The sequence below is a fragment of the Cyprinodon tularosa genome, unplaced genomic scaffold (genome assembly GCF_016077235.1).
Source record: "Cyprinodon tularosa strain WSP-4 unplaced genomic scaffold, ASM1607723v1 ctg71, whole genome shotgun sequence".
NCBI classification, from domain to species: Eukaryota; Metazoa; Chordata; class Actinopteri; order Cyprinodontiformes; family Cyprinodontidae; genus Cyprinodon; species Cyprinodon tularosa.
This window is the reverse complement of record NW_024039463.1, coordinates 2,563,709-2,586,524: the sequence shown is the minus strand read 5'-3', so window position 1 is coordinate 2,586,524 and position 22,816 is coordinate 2,563,709. Positions and strand designations below refer to the sequence as shown.

The following is a 22,816-nucleotide window of genomic DNA, read 5'->3' as shown; positions in this document are numbered from 1 at the left end:
AGCCAGCTCTGGTATGAAACGACTAATTGGACCGTGACCCAGTCTTTGATGTGGCCTCGGTCTGCTTCCAAACAGACTCTGGTGCGGTTTGTCTCTGGAATGATTTTAAACCAACCTCAGTCCAACCCAAACGCAGAAAGCATACCTGTCTTTGGACTTAGCAAGCCAATATAGAAGCAAACCTAGTATGAAATTCATACCTGCTTTGATGTTGCGTGGCTATGCTGTTCCCTCGGCTTGAAGGATGCATTCTGCGACACTGTTACCAAATTAAAAAAGTCTTGAACTCTGCATTAAAAGAGGTGCTCTTGACACACATGATTTTGCAAATGTAATACTAGAATAATTATCCAAATACGTTGCTGCATGCAGGTCTCCTCTAGCAGTTTTCCTCCATTTCTGGATCTGTGCTGTCCTGCCTTATTATTTCTGACCAACAGGAGCATTGATCTTGACATGCATGGCTTTGCTGTGAGTTAAAGAAAACACAATATAAGTCCGCTTTTGGTTTGGACCAAACAAGCAGACTGAAGGATTTTTCTGGTGTGATTGCACTCTTACCACAGTGAAGCAACATTTTGAAAGACTGTGGGGACTTTACACAAGTGGTCTTAAGAGTGAGCCCACACAGCACTTATGATAAACCAGGCTCTCTGAGCATATGTGCTGCAGGCATTCACTTCCATTTAAATCTCTTCAGACAGATGATATTCTCCATATATTATATTTTCCTTGTCTCGCATCTGTCTGTTCTTTTAAACAGAGTAGGAGGTGGGGGAGTTAGACACAGGTTGAAGGCCACATGTGGAAATACATGACTTAGGACATGACACATGTGCTTCTACATACAGGTGGCTTTTGGCACGCATCAAATGCAGAAAGGTCAAATTTGGCACTTTTCCAGACGGTGCTTTGAGCCTTGACCCTTGCTGTTCTACTGAAATAGCACATGCTTATGGGCTTGCCACCTGTTTCAACTGAACAGCTATTTCTACCACTCGCACTCATACAAGTGGAGCTGTCATGTAGTATATATACACATATGTATATATGTAGTGCTGGAGCACGACAACAGGAAAAGACTGACGATGTTCTGGGAAACTCCCAGTTCAGCTAAATATAAAAGTAATTTCCTCTTTTCTGAAATACCCTGTTGTAAAATGTTTTGGCAGACTGGGTGAAAAAATATCAACTTCTGTCTTTTAACACAATAAATCTCTATTAGGAGTGTTTATATCAGCTTAGCATCAAAAACAACTTTTTACTTGATGGTTTGCTGTCATAGATGCATATTTTAGGCGGTTTTAGTGCTTTTCCATGCGTTAATAAATCTCCTTTTCTTGTGTTACAAATACATTTAGTTTTATTTCCTGTAGAATATCTATTTGGCTGATTCATTAATCTCTTTCTCTTGTCAGCAGGTTAAACTCACTTTGTATCTTGATATTTATGTGAGAAAAATGGCCCAGTTAAGGTGACAAAGCAACTCAAAAATGGAAAAAAGAAAATGCATTAGAAAGTACATTTCAGGTAATAGTTAAAACAGTAAAAGGTAACTCCAAGCAATGTGTTTTAACCTTGACATAGACAAACTCAGGGTTTGCTGTTTCTCCATTTTTGGTTTATATTCCTGGATGTACAGTAGTCTTGAACCAGAGGAAGTTTGTGGTCTGGAGGGTTATAATAATGAAATCTGTAGTGTATGTTGGCGCTAGACTCATGTGTTTGCTGAAATATGATGGTCTAGATGTGTAAAACGAATATATGTATATATATATATATAGATATATATATATATATATATATATATATATCTATATATATATATATATATATATATATAAGATACTTCAAGTATCAAGATACTCCAAGATAATTCTTAAAAATATACATAAAATGAATAAGGCATTAAAGATATATATACATATATATATATATATATATATATATATCTTTAATGCCTTATTCATTTTATGTATATTTTTAAGAAGTATCTTGGCCTTTATAAGAAAATTAAAGTGTTTTGAACTCAATGTTAAAGTTTGTCAAAGCAAAACAAACTGTAGAATTTACAGTATGAGTCTAAATCTGAAGGCAGTACAGAGAGAAATCTTCGAGTGCTGTAGGAGGAGATGGTAGACAGAGTTTTGGGAGCACCATCCAGATAGGGAGTACACTATCATGTCTGTGTAGAGGGTGAAAGGGATGATTCAGTTTATGCATCATGCAGGCAAGAGCAGTGAAGTGCAGAGTTGCATGTTGATTTCTCTGCTGTCAGAGGCGCACTTGTTCTCATACCCTCCAACTTTCTCCACATTTGCTCGGTCAGATCCATGCTGGCTTCTTTTGCTTACTGACACACAACCCAAATACTAATGATAAATCCCAGGTTTTTATTAGAACTCTGCTGCATAAAAAAGCTTCTCCTATTTCCTGTCTGAGTTTTTTTTGCTTTCCAAACCAGCATCCGAGTGGTTATTGACTAAGAATCTGGATCTACATGACAGAATCCAGGAATAGACTGCTCACTATGGTCTGCCATTGATTTCCACAGCTCACATGAAACTGAATCTCCATTTGGTTGCGTCTGAGCAGCTTCTTGTGGCAGGTGTAATGGAGCATTTGAGGTTGTAACTGGGGTGTATGTGCTGAGGTTTTCCTTTACGCCTCACTGTGTTCAGTAGACTTACATCAATGAATTACCCTATAACTCTATTACTGTTTTAATGGAGAGGTTTTGACTGTATTGGTGAGCAGATTATTTTATTTTTACTTTATTAGTAGAGGACATAAACTGAAACAAGTTAATAAATTACTACAATCTATATAAATTTTCACAAATTGAATAAGTTAAATTTTAAGGTTTCCTATACAGGCATCAAAATTAAATTTTGATTTCAAACTGTTGTTTATCATCTTAAAGCTTTATCGAAGGTTTTTCAGTACAATCATATTAATATAAGGAATTCAGACATTTATTTCTACTTAACTTCCATTATAACACAAGAAGATACACAGATGGTTAATAATTTATTACAAATCAGTTTGCTTAAACTGAAAACACAACTAAAACCTTAATCAACAATGTCACATTTTCAGCTCTGCCTGAGATGAACACAAGAAAAAGGAAACTTTAAATCCCTAGTATGTGCTGTTACATTTTCACATTCACATACTATAAGAAGCAGACTGCGTTAACAAGAAAGAGACATGTCTAGGGTTCCAATAACCATGTGTTTATTAATGGTTTTTCCTGTCAAATGAATTCTAAATTGGCTAATTATTCATGTATGACTGTCTGGCTTTAACCAGGATATGTTGGACAATGCTTAAGTTATACTTAATTGCAACACTTTATTACAGTATAATTACCAGTATTCCTGTTTGCTGCAGTTAAACTTTAGTTTAAGTTGGATTTAGCTAGAGTTACAGGTGTTCTGTAGCACTGCCCTGTTTAAACTGAAATGAGAGAAGCTAGCTGCTGTCATGTGCATGTGTCTTATAAAAGCCAAGCTAACTGGATGCCTATTGACACTGTAGCATATATTAATGTTAATATCACTTAAATATAGCTTTTAAAACCTGCAAAATTTATTTAGTGATAAATTTATTTGTAATTTTGTTTTTCATGGCTTTACCTAACAATATAATAAATATTTTAAGTTGCCCAGTTGGTTACATCAGAATCCTAGTTGTACTCGTATGTTCATTATGTTGTAAATTAACTTATCCCTTCCAAAGTGTTTTTCTTTTCTTTAACAAGCCCACTAATATTTGTGCTTGTGGGGTCTGAGCAGGGGATGAACCCAGCTTTACTTTTGAAGGATTAATCTGAAGGTGTGATTTTGATTATTTTATTTTACAAACTCTATTCAAATCAAACGGCTGTATTTTTTTCTTAAATTTGATACTTTCTGCTCACCATAGGAGTTTTCTTTTTCTTATATCGGATCTATTTAACTTTGTCTCAGTCTGGCACGTAATTATGCAGCATCCTACTTCTTTACAGCACACAAAAAAAAACTCAAACTCTCCTTCCTTGACAGTCGGAATACATTTTTTGGTCCACTTGTATGATCCTTTAAGATTTACCCAATGCCTTGTTTATGCCATATGTTTATGTTTTTGTGGCTTTAAGCTTCGACTGTACTCTTTTTCTCCCCATTGTCCAGAAGTTCTTGCACTGTTGTTTAATATTAAGCAACATGAAGGCAGAAAGCATATTCCTTTTTTGATAAATTCATTAAAGACACTTCATTGGTTTTATCTGACAAACCTGAAGAACATACAGCCAGACTGTAATCACACCTTAGGGTAAATGGAGGAAGTGAGTTGGAGCTTCCACACCGCAGAGTGACTATCACATGTGAATGACTCTTGCTGAAGGCTGCAAAAGACAAAATAAAACAGAATCACAAGAGAGACACTAGAAGACAAAGACTTTTTTACAGAAAATTGATCTGAGATCAGTGACTCAGGTGCTAAGTTGTCGATAGGGGTTATCGGGGGCAATGTTGGGGCTAAATCTGAAAGACCAATATGAAAGGATATGTGATAAAAAGCTAAGCAACAGCAAATAGATGAGCTATTTAAGCATATTTAATGTTGCTTCATCAGAAACATCAGTGGATAACTGTTTGGAGAAAACACAGTAAACCATAATCAAGTGCAGGTGGCTTCTTAATGCTGTTTTCACTTTCTCTCTGAAGTGACTACTTAGATCTGGTAATAACATCCAATCCAATGCTGGCTTTACAATCTAATTTAATTCAGTCCTATTCACTTCATTTATATAGTGCCAATTCACAAGTGTAATCTCAAGGTACTTTAAAGTCCATTTAAGTAAATAACACAAACAGATTTTGAAAAAAGTTTTGTATTTAAAGAAACCCAGCTAAATGCCCTGCGTCACTGACTTGGAGATTTCACTCCTCCTGGATGAGCGTGTAGCGATAGCAGACAATCATTGACGTTGTGTGATTGAATTTGAAGCAATCCCTCATGTAGCTGCATGTAGCTACAGTACACCATCAATAAAACTTAAACATGCAGTTTAACATGAAAGCTTTACAGAAGTTACAGGCTATGAAGTGTCTTTGCTCCAGCACCTGCATCAAATGATTGTATTCCCTTCTCAGTGGCTACCATGGGATTAAGGGGCCTGCTAATCACCCATCTATTTAAGTCAGGCCTGTTGAAAATGGGATATACTCAAATTATGCAGGAGAGTAGATCCTGAGGACATATATATATGAAAAGCTTGCTAATGAAAAATGCTAATATAACTTTATGTATTTTTCTTCAAAGGTATCTGCTCAGACCCTGTGGTTTAGTGGATGCATGGAAGAGGCTTTTCGTCATTCTCTCGGGTCACCAGTTGCCATCTCAGACAACAAGAGTCTCCCGTCTTTGCAAGATCTTTCTGGTTTTCCCTCTGAAGCGCTTGGAAATACAGGAGAAGAGCGACAGATAAAGGAGACAGAAGCAGAAGATCTTCATGTATTCCCTCAAAGCCTAAAAGAGACAAATAGTGACAGCTGGCTGGTGGACCTGAGGGGGCATGGGGACGATGAGGATGGTTTGGCTGTGTCTCCTAGCCTGCAATGTCCTACTTATTGGTTTCCTTCACGTGGCTGTCACAGAAAATGATGTCACTCCACGCCTCAGCTTTCCCTACAGTAAGTTGCTTCTTTATAAAACAAAACCATTTACTAGTCTTACATAGCATATTCCCTATGTTGATGATTGCTTAAAAAACTCTAAGAGTTTGGGCTCTTTAAAGAAACTTACAAAAGTTTTCATACCATTTAAACCTTAAAGATATTTCTTACATTTCAATTTTATATGATCAACCAAACAGAGTATATTTCTAAAACAAAACATAACCAAACATAGTTTTCCTATTAATTCTAAAAAGTTTCCCTGTTCCTGCTACAAAAAAGGTTTTTCATTGCACAATTCTACTGCCACCATCTTTCAATTTTTTTTAAATATTTTTATTCTCTTTAACTAAATTTTCCCTCTCTCTAAATTATTTTTGATTATATTTTAATGTTCTCATTATTTATTTTCCGTTTTTTTTCTTTAATCTGTAAACAACATTAATAAATTGATTGATTGATTGATTGATTGATTGATTGATTGATTGATTGATTGATTGATTGATTGATTGATTGATTGATTGATTGATTGATTGATTGATTGATTGATTGAATGACCTTTCATCAGGGGAAAGTGGGTTCAGAGGGAAAGCATATGTTAATTATTTTTCACATTTTACTTGTAGGCCAAAATGTTTAGATTGCCCTCTTTTATGTCTTTCATGTCCGCAGAATAGTGGCAAACCTCTCACAATGTTTTTCTTTATTATTGTTTCTCTAATTTAAAGGCCTGATTTGTTGTATAAAAAAAATACCACTTATCCTATGAACAGCTTTTCCTAACTGCATTTTTGATACCTTTTAAAATTACTTTTCCTCCCAGTTCTTCTTCTTTTATTGATTGTTAGTATTGTTGCACTTCTATATTCTTTCTATTGTCCATTAAAGGGCACACATCTTTGCTCAAGCAATTAAGCAAAGTACTCTTAAAAGTTGTTAGGTGCATAGTTGCCCTGAAATTTATTTACCGGTAGCTGCATAAAGAAATGAGAAAAACACTTTTCAAAATTTTGTTTGTCAATGATTTTAATACTTGTCTTATAAATAATTTTCTTTCAATTATTTAGAACACTTTGTGTTAATATAGCATACAGAATGGAATGATATAATAATGTAAAGAAAACTCCAGTGTGCTGTTGATATGTTAAAACCACAAACCTTACTGTGCAGATTCTTGTACAAACAGTGTTTTAAAGTCAAAAAGGTGCTTTGTGTTTGCTCCTGAGATGCCCGAGGCTCCAGAAGTAGTAATGTCAGACACTTTTGCTTGAACCACAACATGCAGCCAACTGTCATTCAACAGTAACCAAACAGACTAATTAAAGGACCTCCAAACTCTCAAAAGCTATGAATGAACAGACCTGTGCATTCTGGGAAGTCTAGGGGTAAAAAAAAATAAAAATAAAAAGAAGAAAGCACCATTAATAACGTAATTCCAAGTTTTTTCACGTCATTAACTTCATGCATTAGGGATGTAAATATAATGTAAATCCACAGCAAATGACAGCCTGATTTGTACAGGCCTTTTGTTGTTTTAACCCATTCAGAACCATTTCTTGCAACAACAAAAAATCTCTTAATATCTCTGCCTTTAAAAATGTTACAAAACTTTGAAGCAATGGGAATACTTCTGTCACATTTCACTGATAAAATATATTGTAGCTGACATGAAGCTTTATGCTTTTTCCATGCAGGAGGATTTACGATTATTAAAACAGACCATGTAGTAAATTCATAACCATGGACCTAATTATTGTTGTGATGCAACTCAATTGACAAGCTGGATTTAAACACAAATTGTGTCTCATTATCTCTATAGAAATTAAACACAATGAGAGATTAAAGAATCAGTGAAGGCTTTCAGAATTTAAACTGTGGTGAGTGACTCAGAGTTCATCATATAATGTCAGGAAAGGTTGTGTGGAAGGATTTAGTTGAGTGATCTTATAAAGTCGTATGATTCCCTTTTCAGTAATACTCTGTGCTGTGCACGCTTTCTGAAAACTAAGCTGAGCAGCTTGTCTGAGCTTGCACCTTCTCTAGATGTTGGACTTTTTACCTGAACATGTAATCTCTCTAACCTCCCCAGTCTCTGCAGGGCCCATAGAGCAGCCCTGGCTGAGTGTTTCACAACAACACACATCATCAATCACTTTGTGAAAAGATGCTTTATGCACTCCTCTGTTCTGCTGCAAAGATTTGCTTTTAGGGTGTAGAGCCAGAGTTAAACAATGCCATAAAACATGCATGACCTGCGTGCCTCAAGTTGTCAGTATATAAACTAATGCATGCATTAAGCGTTACTGACGCCAGTAAGTTTTTTTTTTTATCTTGTTGGTTTGACTTAAGGTTAATTATACCCTAGTCCAGCCTGTGCAAAAAGGATCATTCAGCTTAAACATAAAATAGTTATTCAATGTGCATGACAGCTCTGAATGCAAATAATCTCTTATGAAAACATGCCCTGTTTATATTTAGATTGGATTAGAACACATAGTTATACAAACTCTAAGTTTTAGCCACCAAAATTTATTTTATCATAATCTTGTGATACTGTAGGCGTTGCCTAGCTGTGAAAACGTCAGTTCGGTTAAAGTAACATGTTCCAGTTTCCTTGCAGAAATAAATTGTGTACACAATATCAAAGCTAACTGCAGAACTACAAGCCTTAGAGACGTGAACTTTATACAGCAAAAACTGCAGGGCCTCATCACGGCTTCCGGTGCTCGCTGTCCTATCTGGAGTCTGTTAGCTTGACAGCTTGCATGCCTAAACTCTTACAGTTTGGGAAGGCCTGAGAGTCAGCTGGTCCATCTTTATCGGTAACATCCACAATATCTAACATCCTTTCCACTTCCCTCTGGGTCCCTCTTGGTCCCCCTCTAGTCCTCGCCCTTGCCTTAATGAAGAGGGTAGTCAGCCATTAATAATGAAAGGGAATTTGTATGTGTTATGGTACGAACACTTGTCTGGTTCTCATTATGCGCCTATCACTACAGATCATAGGTTCATGAAGCCTGCATCTGCCTCTTCTTTGCTTTTGTTCCAGGCTTTTAATGCAGACCATGCTGAAAGGCTTTGTGATTTGAGCACCTTTTAAAGGTAAACCTAAAAGCCCCTTTTATCCCTATTTTTTCCCAGTTGATCCATCTTTAACATGCCAGATGTGCTAGGAGCCTCCCTGCAGCTGTAGTTGGAGCAAGACAATTTAAATTATTTAAATGCTTGATGTGTTCAAATTAGTTAAATCAGCCCCTCTGTGGTAATTAAAACCAGCTTTGTCAAGTGATCATATAGCTTTATGCTGTTTGTATCTAAAAAATTTTTAATGTTGGAGTTTCTTCTATGAATATAAAGGAGTATAACTATGGTAAAGGCACAAGTATATACAACATTTTACCAATGGGAAATTCTTTGCTTGATCCAATGCACTTTATTACAATAAAATAAAAAAAAATATATCACATAAAACATCTAAATTACCTCAAAAGATATCCATGTGTTTTATAAAGGCCAGATTTAATGTCATTTTAGGCTAATTTAACCAAATAACAGTTTGATAAAGCTCAAAGATTCGGCTGCTGTCTGCACTCCATTTATTACATAATCGGGTAACCTGTCGAAAAAAGCACTAATTTGGAAAAACTAAGTTTTAAAAAGAATTAAATATGAAATTCAGACAGGGTTGATAAAAAGGTTGTTGTTTGTTTGTTTGAACAAAGAGGCAAATAACTCTCTCTTACAAACTCCTGAATCCAACGTTTCGTATAAGGGAGCATGATGTTACCATGGGCGTAGGTTTGCATAGGGACCATAGGGACATGTCCCTACCAAAATTTTGGACGGACCCATTTGTCCCTACCAATAATTGGATGTAAACAACATGTTTATAATTTACTATACAGCAGCCGCTTCTTTTCCTCTCGCAGCTTCTCTGCCTGGTAGCTGCAGCTGCCTGCTCTTTCCTGTCCCTTTCACATAGCAGCGCATCAACTGTGCTGCGCGGTTTAACTCTCTGATTATTCTGCCTTAAGTTCCGCCTTCTCTCTTTCTGATTGTGTGTTTTCTAGTCTGTATGTGCGCGCGCGCGGGTGCTTGGAGCGCGGAAAAAAAAGACGCTAAAATAAATTAATATTGGGCTACGAAACTAGTCCAAATTAAAAAAAAAATATTATCTACGCTAAAACAGGCGAAAGCTTCTGATTGGAGTTCTATAAAGAAGCAGGAGAGAGTTTTATTGATTTGTGGAACTTGAGAAATGTAAGTTCACAACGTTAGGATTTCTTTTATTTTATCCTTTAATCAGATAGCCAAAGGCTCCTTAAAGAAGATCTTTTATGAAATGAAACCAGGTGAAACAGAAAGGTTTAAACGTTTCCTTTGGAGGAGTTCTGGATGGAGAATATTGACAGACAAAAACTTTTTTTTTTTTACTGCAAAATGTTGACATATTTTTTACAATCTTGGTATAATTCCTGCTCTAAGTGGGTCGCTCTGTCGTCTAAAGGCACATTTTAGTGGCCCTATATTCCAATTAACGATTAATCAATTACATAGTTCACGATTATTTAAATGATTTGTTAATATGATTAATTGTTTCAGCCATAGATAAAATACATGAAATTAGCTACACAGAGTAACTACAGCCCAGATGTACAACTTCTAATATTAATACTTTAAATGCTCAGTGTCAGTTCCTCTTCTAGTTCCAGTGCACATGTAAATACAATACATTTATTTGCTGTCCCTTGAATGTATTATTTTGCATGATCCAGAGAGAGCATATTAGATAAAAATAAAAAAATAAGAGGGGGGTTTACCTCTGTTTACCTCTGCACAATTCTATATCTTCAGAAGAAAACACAGGATAAATCCACATATTATAGACTATATTTGGTTAAACAGACACTGTCTTAGTCGCAGGTAAATTTAAATGCAATCCTTCAAAGTGGAAAAAGTCCTAATTCCACATTCATCAGAGCCAGTTATGCTTTAAATATTGATAAACAGCATCTAGAGCATATAGTGCTGATAAGATTTATATTAATGTAGCAAGAAATGCTGCTGTTCTCTTTAAACAAAATGAGCCCTGAAGCTCACATTAAGCATAAAAAAGAGCATGCATATTTTTGCAAAGGACCAATGAAACTGAAGAATAGTGTCCCTACCAAAGTTGAAACCAAACCTACGCCCTTGGATGTTACCATCATCACCTCCACTGTATTAGGGAAACCTTGTTAATATTGGTTAAACACTGTCATACCTACATATTTACCTCAGTTCTTTGTGGAATACATTTAACAACCTGTTGGTGGCTTATTCTTTAAAGCTCTTAGTCCAGATTGGCACGATACCACAGCATGATACAAAAATCCCATTTTACCACATCTTAAATGTCTTCAAATTAAATTAAATCTGGTGGCTGTGGATGGAGTTGGAGTGTTGTAAACTTATTGTAATGTTCAAATAAACCAAAAGGAGCTCTACTGATCTGTGGGTGACACAGTGCTTTATCCTGCTGAAGTATCCATCAAAATATTGTTATAAGTTGGTCATAAAAAGACAGAGAAATAAATTTCTTTGTCTTTGGTCCTTTCCCTTCATCATTCACTTTTCCAAGCATTCAAATCTCGATTGATTATGTTAGCTAAAGGCAAACAGGGCAGTAAGAGTCTATGTGTAACATAAAATTTTTTAAATTTTTTCCAATATCTTAGTCATGCAAAGTTTTGCAGAGATAATATTGTACATGCTGGCATCACAATGATAATTTATGATTCTGTTATTGAGCAGCACTAGTTCAAAAAATTATCAGTTGGTGGTAAGGGTACTGCCATGAAAATATATCCCGCACCTTCACTCCTCTGAAACCATCCCAATCCTTTGAAAAGAGGCAAGATGAATCCATGATTTCATGCTTTTTATACAAACTTTGACATTAAACCATCTGCAACTTCCTGCACAATTATCATCAATTCTTTAAACTGCTAATTTGCAGCTTTTGTGAGCTGCTGTAGTTGTAGCCTTGTTCAGGTAAAGTGTTCTGCATTCTTGTACTTAGTGGCAATTTGAGCTACAGTTGCCTTTTAGTCTTGCTTCTATTCTCTCTTCTATTCTATAACTCCAGCAGATCAGTATTTTCTGAATTATTTAGATTGTGTTGTCTAATAACAACCTTGCCGCAGTTTAACTCATCTTTTTGTCTGATTTGGTTGCCCAGTTTTTGCTTCAGAAATCATCTAAATTGCATCTAAATGCCTCATTATCTTAAGGTAAAAGCATGTGATCCATATTTAGGTTAATCACATCTTATGTCTTATATGCTAACAGGACTTTGAAACAGTTAAGTTTGGCTTGAAGCCCATTAATTGATTCTTAATAAAATAATGTAGCACTCTATGTTGTTTCAGAAGAAAAACTCAATATCTGGCTTCAAGCTTCATCTTACAAGTTTGGATTCTACATCAATTGTTCCATCTTTTTAATTATTTAGACCTCTGGCTTCATTTGTTTTATTTCCTTCAGCTCTCATAAACATTCTGTTATGGTACATCATTTGAAAACTTCTTCATCAGTCAATTGTTTTACTTTCTCAGTAAGAAAATTGATTGTAATTCAAATATTGCTTCTCACATTTGACTACTGTAATAAAGTTGATCAAAATACCACATTTACTCATCTCCAACCATTAAATGTTTTATATAACATTTTTTTTTACATTTATTCTTCAATACCCTTTTAGAACACACCACCTTCTGTATAAGCATCTGTACTGGTTGACTCCATCCTCCAGATGACTATTTCACTGGTTATTATTTATACACTGCTCAAAAAATAAAGGGAACACATGAACAACAAAATATAACAAATCAAAATAAAATTCTGTGACATCAAACTGTCTACCTAGGAAGCAACACTGATTGACAATCAATTTCACATGCTATTGTGCAAACTGAATAGACAACAGTTGGAAATCATTGGGAATTAGCAAGACACCCTCAATAAAGAAATGGTTCTGCTAGTGGGTACCACAGACCAATTCTCAGTACCTTTGTTTTCTGGCTGATGTTTTCATCACTTTTGGATGTTGGTGATGCTTTCACACTCATTGTCACATGAGACAAACTCAACAGCCTACACAAGTGGCTCATCCAGGATTGGACATCAATGCGAGCTGTGGCATGAAGGCTTTCTGTGTCTGTCAGGGTGGTGTCCAGAGGGATGAGGCGCTACAAGGAGACCGATCAGTACATAAGTACAGTAGGAAGGCAAAAATCCAGCATCAGGACCACTACCTCTGCCTTGGTGCAAGGATGAACAGGAGGGGCACTGCAAGAGCCCTTCAAAATGACCTTCAGCAGGTAACAGATGTGCATGGTCTGCCCAAATGCTTAGAAACCGACTCCACGAGGATGGTATGAGGGCCTGACGTTGCCAGACGGGGGTTGTGCCCACAGCCCAACACCATGCAGGACAATTTGTATTTGCAAGAGAACACCAGGATTTGGCAAATTCACCACTGAAGCCCTGTGCTCTTCACAGATAAAAACAGGTTCATACTGAGCACATGTGACAGTGTTTGGAGACTACATGGTGAGAAATCTGCTGCCTGCAACATCCTTCAGCATGACCGATTTGGCAGTGGGTCAGTAATGGTGTGGGGTGGTATTTCTTGGAGGGCCACACAGCCCTCCATGTGCTCGCCAGAGGTAGCACCACTGCCATTAGGTACAGAGATGAGATCCTCAGGCCCTGGGTTCCTCCTAATGCAGGACAACCAAATGTAGAACAGAACAAAGTATTCAACAAGAATATTTAATTCATTCAGATCTAGGATGTGTTCTTTCAGTGTTCCCTTTATTTTTTTGAGAAGTGTATATAAATTTATTAATATTAGTTATCTTGATAATTAAAAGGAATGCTAGATTCAATATAGCTTTTCATACAAACTTAGATATGAAACTATAATGTTGTTTGTTTGATTTCAATATCAAGTACATTTGATGGGAGGGTTCACATCCTCTCTCCACTCTGCAACCTCTGTTTATGTGTTAAAGAAGTTCCAATTCTCTATCTTCAAAATATTTTTAGTTGTTTTATATATATATATATATATATATATATATATATATATATATATATATATATATATATATATATATATATATATATATATATATATATATATATATATATATATATATATATATATATATATATATATATATATATATATATATATATATATACATATCTATATATATATAGTTTCTTTATGTTTAGATCCTACTTGATTGAGAAATCATCCTTTGTATGAGTGTGTTAGTCCATAAAACCATATTATCCCCATTCTCCCATATAATCCTGTACCTGTTGACCTGTGCAGAGCTGCTTTGCATACAAGGTGTTTTTCGTGCTAAGCAAGTGTAACTGCTCAGAACAAATAGTCAGGTCTCAGGACTGCTCTCCAGTTAGAAACAGGTCAAGACCTCCTGTACCGCCCCTCTGTTCTTTATGTTCCAGCAGCAGGGAAACGGGTCATGGTGAGTTCCTGATGAACCAGCACCTGCTTTATTATGGTAAATTCAGGCTATGCTGTGCTATGAATGAACAAGGAGTGCCTTAGTAAATTTTTTTTAATTAAAAAACAATTATTCTGAGGTGTTTTCCTTTTAAGTAAATCAGCAGAGTAAAGTCTTAGTTATGTTTACAGATTAACTGAATTGTTGCAATGTCCTGCTGTGGTGTTATAAATCGCACCACCAAAGCTTATTGTTAATCCCTGCTGTGTGAATATGCAAGACACATTTATCCTTCGTTCCTCCTCATTTTTCCATCGTGTTTCAGTTAGTTGCAAAGCTCACATTCACAACATGACATGATTAAAAATTAGCAAATAACGTGTTGTGGGGATAAGTCCATGGGGACAATATCTAACAGCATTCAGCCCCAAAGTTTAACAACACAAACAGCAGGCTTACTGCTTGCCTGCAGGACCCTCTTGGTCTGTTGTTGTAATGCACTCCAGATGCTCTACTCTCTGTCATTCAGCTTCTCTGGTCCTCTTCCACACAATTATCCATTCAGGAAGAGCTTTTAACAGCAACATTTAAAATACTTGGGATAATCTAGTTAGGGATCCACTGTGGCTGTTTTGTGTTTTACGAAACAATTTGACAATGCTATAGTTTGACCCCTGTTAAAGCTTCCTGTCTCTGTGGTCAGTCCTTTAGGGCTCTACATTCTCCCAAAGCTGCGGTAACATGAGTAAGCTATCTGTTCCTCATGCCTTAAGCAAAGGACCTTGTCCCCTAATGTTCCTTTGCTCACTCATTTTCTACACAATGAAAACCTGTTTTGAATGCAAGCTGACACTTATTTTAATGATATAACTTTCTCTATGGTTTTATCTGTGATAAATACAGAACATCTGCATAGTTTTGGTTTGTTGTTCTGCTTACATCATTTGCAAGGTCTTTAAGATTTTGAAGACAGTGGGCCTCATGCAAGAACCGCTCGTACGAACAAATATGTTAATAAATTCGTTCTACGAGGAATTTAGGACTTATATCTAATCATCTTTCAGGTTATGAACACATTTTACAATTCCTTCAGACTTGACGTCTCGCACCATCAGTCACCTTTTATCCAAACCTAGTTTTTCACTAAATGACTACATTTGTTATTACTTAGACACAAGTGTCCATTTAATTAGGTTAAATTATTATATATTATTCATCTCTGCAATTATGAATTACATATTCATTCACTGTTGGCAGAAATATCAGTCACTACACTGGCTGTCATGTTGGTGTCCAGGGGAGACTGGTTTAATTTGTTCTTAATCGGTCAAAAGAAAGAACTCTATGTGAGATCAAGCTACTATTGAAATAATGTCTGGAACAGAAAATTTATCAAAATATCTTCATCAGAATGACGTTCAGCAATGTTTTGCTATTTGAAACTCCTCACTCACTGTGCTCTAATACGCACAGGTGGACTGCATCAGGTTTACGAGGATCATGTCAAGTTCTCGGTGCTCCTTCTTGGGACACTTCAACATCAATATGCTTCCTAGTGCTATAGTATCTCTTAACATGCTGATGACACTAGTTTATATATCTGTGTCAATGCATGAAAGGCGCCAAATAAAGTCACCTTGTTAGTGTGTCCATGAGTAGAGTCTGTAGATTTAGATCATAATAGAGAGCTCATATTTAGGCAGAAATTATCTGAATCCTTATGAAAGGTACTGAAGGTGATCTCCAACTCAAATCTAGTCTGTTTTTGTTTGTGATAATGTGCTGAACTCACTGGTCAAAGAGCGGATACAGAATGAGCTGTTACAAAAATGCACCATTCAGCCTGTTTGAAGTCTGAGTCTACAAATGAAAGACGTTGTTCCCCCTTTGGATAAAGCACAGATTACTCAACACTTCCTTTCAGAGAGGATGCCTCACACTTAAAAAGAAAATCATCATGTTTTTGTAAGCTGACTTAATAAAACAGAATATTGGGCTTATATATACTTTATTATATGTTGCCTACAAAAATAGAAAGTCAGTCTAAGCTAGTTTTAACTGAGTTTAGTGGTTTCATTTGAATAAATGACTTTTAATGACATAATAATAGCTCTGATCGCTTATTGCTTGCAGCTGCCAGAGGTTCAACTACAGAGTGTTCAGTTCATGGCTCCGTGGAAAGGGTCACGGAGGAAATGTTATAACCACACAAAGCAGCTCTCACAAAGTCCAAGATCAGTGGTCTGCTATCAGTGACATGACAAGATTTAAAGCCTCCTGCTCTGGCTGCTGACGACATTTTGGTTTATCATTTATTCAGTTGTGGCTGGTCAGGGGATCACAGGTCCGCTCAATTTCTTATTATTTTTTTCCATCAGTTAAACACAAATATCAGAAGTCAAAGTTAGTTCCTTTGCTTTTTGGTTTTACTCTGTATGTGTAATCTAGCATTTAGGATAAGAAGATTGAATATGAACAAAAATACATCAACTTTAGACATTAGTAAGTGATAGTATCTGGATGTTTTTTTTTAGATGAAGGGAGTACTAAGTGGCCAGCCAAACTAATCAAATATCTTTACCATCAGTTAATGTACCAAATATAAGTTTAATCAGGCTGTTATTGGGGGAAGAATAGACCCATATATTAGTACATGTTTTAAGATAAATGATTAAGGAACAAAAATGAATGTTAACATCAATACGAAAGAGTTAGATTTTCTAAAAACTTAATCATGGAAGGCTGTTCAATTTTTTGAAACACATTCAGGAATCCTGATCTAAATAGATTTAAGTCTAACAAAGTCACAGTTTCCTTTTAGGAAAACTTTCCTTTTAGGGCAGGGTGTTGTTGCTGTTGTTGTTTCTTGAATTATCTTCATATACATCTCAGTATCTCAACAAAAGGACACAGATCCCTCATGTATTTTACTTGTCAGTAAGATAAAACATTTCCTTTTTTTACATATCTTCAAGGAAAACAAGGAATCTTGTTGAGGGGTTTGCACGCCAAAGAATTTACATCTTAAAAGATTGTGCAAGTTTGTCCTAACTTTGTTGTCACAACTGTGACAGCCTGACTTGGTTTGTATATATTTTGTCTTTCTTTCACTCCTAAAATTATATTTGTTTCTTTCAAAAAAAAGAGAAAACATCTGAAGTGAAAGATATAATCCTTGTGAAACTTTTTGGCTCTTCAGAAAACAACAAGCTTGGCGATATGGACACTTCAGTAGTAAAATACGTATTTACAAGATGCAAGATGTGCTATGTTTTCTGTTTCCTTTCTTCTAGTGAACACTTTACATATATATATATATTTATATATATATATATATATATATATATATATATATATATATATATATATATATATATATATATATATATATATATATATATATTTATATATATATATATATATATATATATGTGCAGCGCTTTTTCTGTTCAATATTCAATTGTCTCAGTGGTTTTTTGTTCTCGGCTTTTGACAAAGATTACTTCCGACTTATTTATTTGTGGTAGAAGAAACCGAACAAGGTGCATGGTATAACGGTGCAGCCTTTCATTTATCCTGTGGTGTTACTGCAAAGCCCCCAGTGGATCTATGTACGTGGAGCATAGCCTCTTGTGGTTTTACAGACAGATTTAACTACAGTATGGCTCGCTGTTGCTGTGGCGATGGACTCCTATTAACATGTTGTCTTCCCAAAGGAGAGGAAGTCTCTCTACTTGCTGTAGAACTCTAAGGCTCGGTTAAATCAGGACACAAACACTGCAGGGTGAGTGAGCTCCTTAAGAGAGACACCTCACAACTCTACCTGGAATAAATCAGGGAAGTGCCATAACTTCAATTGTTGCCAGCAGCATCTGGGTTCCAGTCTTGTTAGAACAGAACTGATTTGACTCTGCACTAAAGTGCATTACTGTGTGTATTTGTGCATGCCATTATTTTACTAAGCTATGAGCTGAATGTTAATGGAATTAAATAAGTACTATTTTTTCAAAACAAATAGTTTTAGGTTTATACTACTGTACGTATTATTTTGGGTCCTCTTTTTACCAAATTAAATGCTCAGTTCCTGAAAGCATTAGCTTTAAGCTCAACTGTTTACAATTTTCCTACTTGCCTGTAAAATCTCATTAGAGGCGAACAATCCTAAAGGATCTTCAGTTTAAAAAAAGCTGTGTTTATGTTAGAATGCAATCAAGGCAAGTTGTTCAAGCTGGGCCACCTCTGACGATGTGCAAAACTCAGAAACACAAGAGCTAACAATTCAGCAGCAGGAATCATGTACGGAGATGATAATTTAACCTTTATCTTTGTTGGATCAAAGCCACTTAGACACTGATAGTGTGTAATTCTGAGAGATACATGAGTCTTTCTTTCCTACAGAAAAACACACTCATAAGAGTATCTTTTTTTCTGTGAAATTTTGATTTAGTGTGAATGTGTTGGTAAACCACCCACATATATTTTAAATATGCTTTTCCTTAACCAAGAGAGGCCATAGTGATGGGAATGGCGTTCACAAAACATCTCAAAGTATATGTTTCTATAAAAAGACAGAATTGAATTTGAGACGCTTTTGAAATGTATCCAAAATGAAGATTAAATAAAAGAAGCACTTTAAACATGACTGTTTTTGCATATTTAAGTGACTTTTTTTGTTCTTTTTCCTAAGAGTGCATGGAAGTCTCTTAGTGTTGTAGAGTAATGATTGATATCCATTCTTAAACTTTGAATAATCCATTGCATTTCAGTCTTCCTTTCATAATCAACACACGTAAACTGTATCAAATGGAATCAAATTATAGAGGAACGCAAGTCTTTACTTTAAAATTACTCATTTTCTTTTGTTTAAAAAATATAATTGATTGGCTTTTAACACTGGTAAGACTTAATTGTTGTGACCTTGTATATTTCGTATAAACATTTTTTTATATATATAATTGTCCTATTTTACATCTTTATGCTGATTATTTTTCTTTCATTGTGTTTTATTATTTTGAACAATGTTCAACAATTTGTGTTCAGCCGTTTTAAAGCACTCATTAAATAACATTGATGATGATGTTGCTGATTAACAAAAGCTATTTTTTTACGTAACAACTATTGACTTTCCTGTGAAGATGGTGATTGAACTATTGTATCTATTGTGTAATAGCTGAATTAAATACAGTAGCTGCAACTTACTATTACTACCCTTTTTTTTTGTCTAGATGCAAAGGAAAGGACAACAAAAAGCTTCTCAGCCAACGGGGTGTACAACTTCACCTCCTTCCTGCTCAGCAGTGAAGACAACATGCTCTATGTTGGGGCCCGGGAGATTCTCTTTGCTCTCAACCTCTCTGATATCAGTGCAACAAAGCTTAAAAGAAGCGTAAGAGACTGCATGCCACTATGTGTAAACTGTAATATCAATAGGTATATAGTTCTTGAATCTGTAATATGAAGCAGAGATTTGTTAATAAGGGTTAATCAATCACAAATGTGTAAACCAAATATGATATCCCTCAGTGTGTTAACACCAAAGCATGAGCATTGAAGTGTTCTTATCTTTCCTGCAGCTCACATGGAAAACTCCGGAGAGGAAGAGAGAGGAGTGCAGTTTCAAAGGCAAAGATCTTCAGGCAAGTCAACTGCTGGTTTGAAGTGCACGTAGCTGAACTCTCATGGCTCAAAAATTATTTACCGATGTGCATGGCTGCTCTGACTATTGTTGAACGACATTTGGGAGTTGAGTCCAGGGTAGGACAGAACACAGACATTTCCTGTCATCCTGGAAATTTCCATCTCACAACAATGTTTTTTTGTTTTTTTGTTTTTTGCCTTTCCATTTGGAGCACACTGTTTCATTTCATCAAATTTTTCTTAAACTTCTCTAGTTTACTTTCTGAACCTTTGACACTGGAACACTTGTGCAAGGTGGTTTATTTTTCATGTTTTTGTTGTTAAGACAAGAAATAAAATATAGCCCCTTTATTCTGTGTTTTGGTTCGAAGTATCTGAAGAATGTATAATTACTTCTTGTGTTTTTCCTACACAGAAAGACTGCTTCAACTACATAAAGATTTTGCTGCAGAAGAACAGCACTCTCCTGTACGTTTGTGGGACGTACGCCTTCAGCCCTATCTGTGCCTACATTGTAAGTTGTGGACGTCCAGACATCCCATTTGTTCTGTAAACGTGCTTCTGCAATATTTTCTTTGGAATGTTGACATAAAAGACAACAGCAAAGTCCTCATAAAAGGTGATTACCCAGATGCAGGACCCTGTATAGAATTTCTTTCACTGATTTTAGAGGAGTAGAAAAGAGTATTTCAAATCTGATGCATCACACTTCCTTCCTTTCTACTCTCTCAGCAGTCTTTCAGCCGTGCAGACCAGTCAAATACAATATACGTACATTATTTTATTAGCTTGTATGCAGTGGAGATAAAATATTTAATGCACTCAATCAGATTACATAAGAATCGATCTGGTTTTATTCATTTTCTTCAGATCTTTTAGTGCCTTTCAGAACAAGCCAGAAAAAAACAAACACAACTGACCCGTATTTCAACTTTGACCAAGGCTGACCACCTTTTAAAGCAGAACCTGACAGTGAGGTCTCTGTCAGTTTACTTACAGCTCTCCCTCTGAAATCCCTTTATGACATGTGGTGTGTGTTTGTCCCTCAGAGGACAGGAGACTTCTCTTTTGTCAGAAGTGATGCTGGTGAGATTGTTACAGAAGATGGACGCAGCCGCTGCCCGTTCAACCCGGAGTACAAGTCCACTGCCATCATGGCTGGTAGGTCTATACAGATTGAATACTGCACATTTGATTCATTATCCAGCAGTAATCAAATGATAAGTTGTCCTTTAAATTATGACTGGTTGCTTGGTAAAACAAAACAAGTGTGCTGAAAATTGAGTTAAAAAAGGACAAAAAAATGTACAGTACAAATAATTTCATTGTAGCAATAGTTCACTTTAAGTCTTACACAACTTGCTTTAGAATATTGTAAATATTTGATATAATTCTATTTTATTTAGAGTTAATGATCTTTTATTACGACTGAAATGAGCTTTACTAAAAAAACAAAAAGCCAGAAGGAATTTGATACCTACTTTTCAAGTTTATGATAATAATAATTTTAATAAGAAGGGAAAAGGGAGATTTTGCAGCTTTAACTTTAACCTACAATCCAAATTGGCTGTCATTTATTTGAAGTCTAATGACAGGTACAGAGATATTCATGTTATTTTCCACATCTGGCAGTTTGCATTTCATTAAATACTTACACACATGAGGAACCATCCATTCATTCTCTATAGCCGTTTATCCTGGTGGGGTTATGGGGGGTATCTTTGACGTTAATTGGATGAGAGACAGCCTACAGATTGGACAGGTTGCAAATTTATTACAGGGCGAGACAGTGACACACAACACACAACATTACTCGCATAAACTCATACCTAAGGGGAATTTAGCCAAACAACTGTGCTGCCCAGCAGCCTATGTTTTTCTTTTTCTATCATGTTTTATGCATGTACAATTTAGATTATTAAAGGCCTACTTTGAGTACTTAAATTCATATATAAAATATGACTGTTACCTTTGATTGATGAGCTACCATTTAGTGCATCAATTACCGTATTTTCACGACTATAAGGCGCACTTAAACGTCTTTTTTTTCCCTCAAAATGTGCGGTGCGCCCTTTGGTGCGGTGCGCCTTATGTGTGTTGTAACTGCGACTTTTGAGACCACCTCATTGAGGAGATGATGAAAGAGTGGCTGAATGTAAGGAGACCAGGTGTTTTTTTTCCATTCATCACCATCGCTGTTAATATGTAACTCCATGCGTGCCCATCTCACAGCTGATGTGAAAAACATGGGCAAACAAATTAACGCTGTGCTCGCTGTTCAACCGCTCGACATCGGTGTGAACCGGACCCAGCAGGTGCAGCAGAAGCAGCGAGTTTACATGCAAAGTCAATGGTTGACGCGTGTATAGGTGCAGCAAAAGGTCCCGCAGCGCGTTTTGAGCAGCAGGTGCAGCAGGTCGGGAAGCGTTTAAGCATCTGACGCACCGCCAACGCGCTGCTTCTGCTCGAGATGGAAAAATTGAAGTTTTGCTGGACGCGCCGCATCAACCAATCAGAGAAGCTGATCTGGGAGCTGACAGCGAGACAGACACAGCGCTCTGATGACATATGATATTAAATGAAAAGGGCTGGATGGATGAGGAGATGATGAAAGCGTGGCTGAGGGAGGTGTATGTGAGGAGACCAGATGGTTTTTTCCACGCATCACCATCGCTGCGTGCCCATCTCACAGCCGATGGGAAAAAAAAGGTGAATCAAATGAACGCTGTGCTCGCCGTTATGTCGGGGGTCTGACAAAGGAACTTCAACCGCTCGACATCGGTGTGAAGCGGCCGTTCAAAGTAAGGCTGCGAGCGGCGTGGGAGCGATGGATGACAGACGGAGACCACAGTTTCAGGATAAGTGGAAGGCAGCGCCGGGCAAGTTACGCCACCGTTTGCGCCGAGTGCGCCTTTTAGTACGGTGCGCCTTATGGTCGTGAAAATACGGGTACTAAATTGTACTTATCTTAAAAAATGCTAAATTTGGGTGTGACGA

General features: G+C 36.4%; 1 protein-coding gene and 1 long non-coding RNA gene across 3 annotated transcripts in view; one reads left to right on the top strand and one right to left on the bottom strand.

Moving 5' to 3' along the window:
* Positions 1-22,816, top strand: part of sema4ba (sema domain, immunoglobulin domain (Ig), transmembrane domain (TM) and short cytoplasmic domain, (semaphorin) 4Ba) — a 68,039-nt gene that overhangs the window by 33,780 nt on the left and 11,443 nt on the right. For both annotated transcript variants that reach the window (XM_038268861.1, XM_038268860.1), the window contains exons 2-6: positions 5,308-5,678; positions 19,408-19,568; positions 19,756-19,818; positions 20,235-20,333; positions 20,869-20,980. In XM_038268861.1, coding sequence (XP_038124789.1) covers positions 5,561-5,678; positions 19,408-19,568; positions 19,756-19,818; positions 20,235-20,333; positions 20,869-20,980 — 553 coding nt within the window. In that variant the 5' untranslated portion in view covers positions 5,308-5,560. The remainder of the gene's footprint in view (positions 1-5,307; positions 5,679-19,407; positions 19,569-19,755; positions 19,819-20,234; positions 20,334-20,868; positions 20,981-22,816) is intronic.
* The window catches only part of LOC119772436, a 34,716-nt gene that overhangs the window by 1,860 nt on the left and 10,040 nt on the right, over positions 1-22,816 (bottom strand). The window contains exon 2 of the long non-coding RNA XR_005279255.1: positions 4,309-4,387. This is a non-coding gene — a long non-coding RNA (uncharacterized LOC119772436). The remainder of the gene's footprint in view (positions 1-4,308; positions 4,388-22,816) is intronic.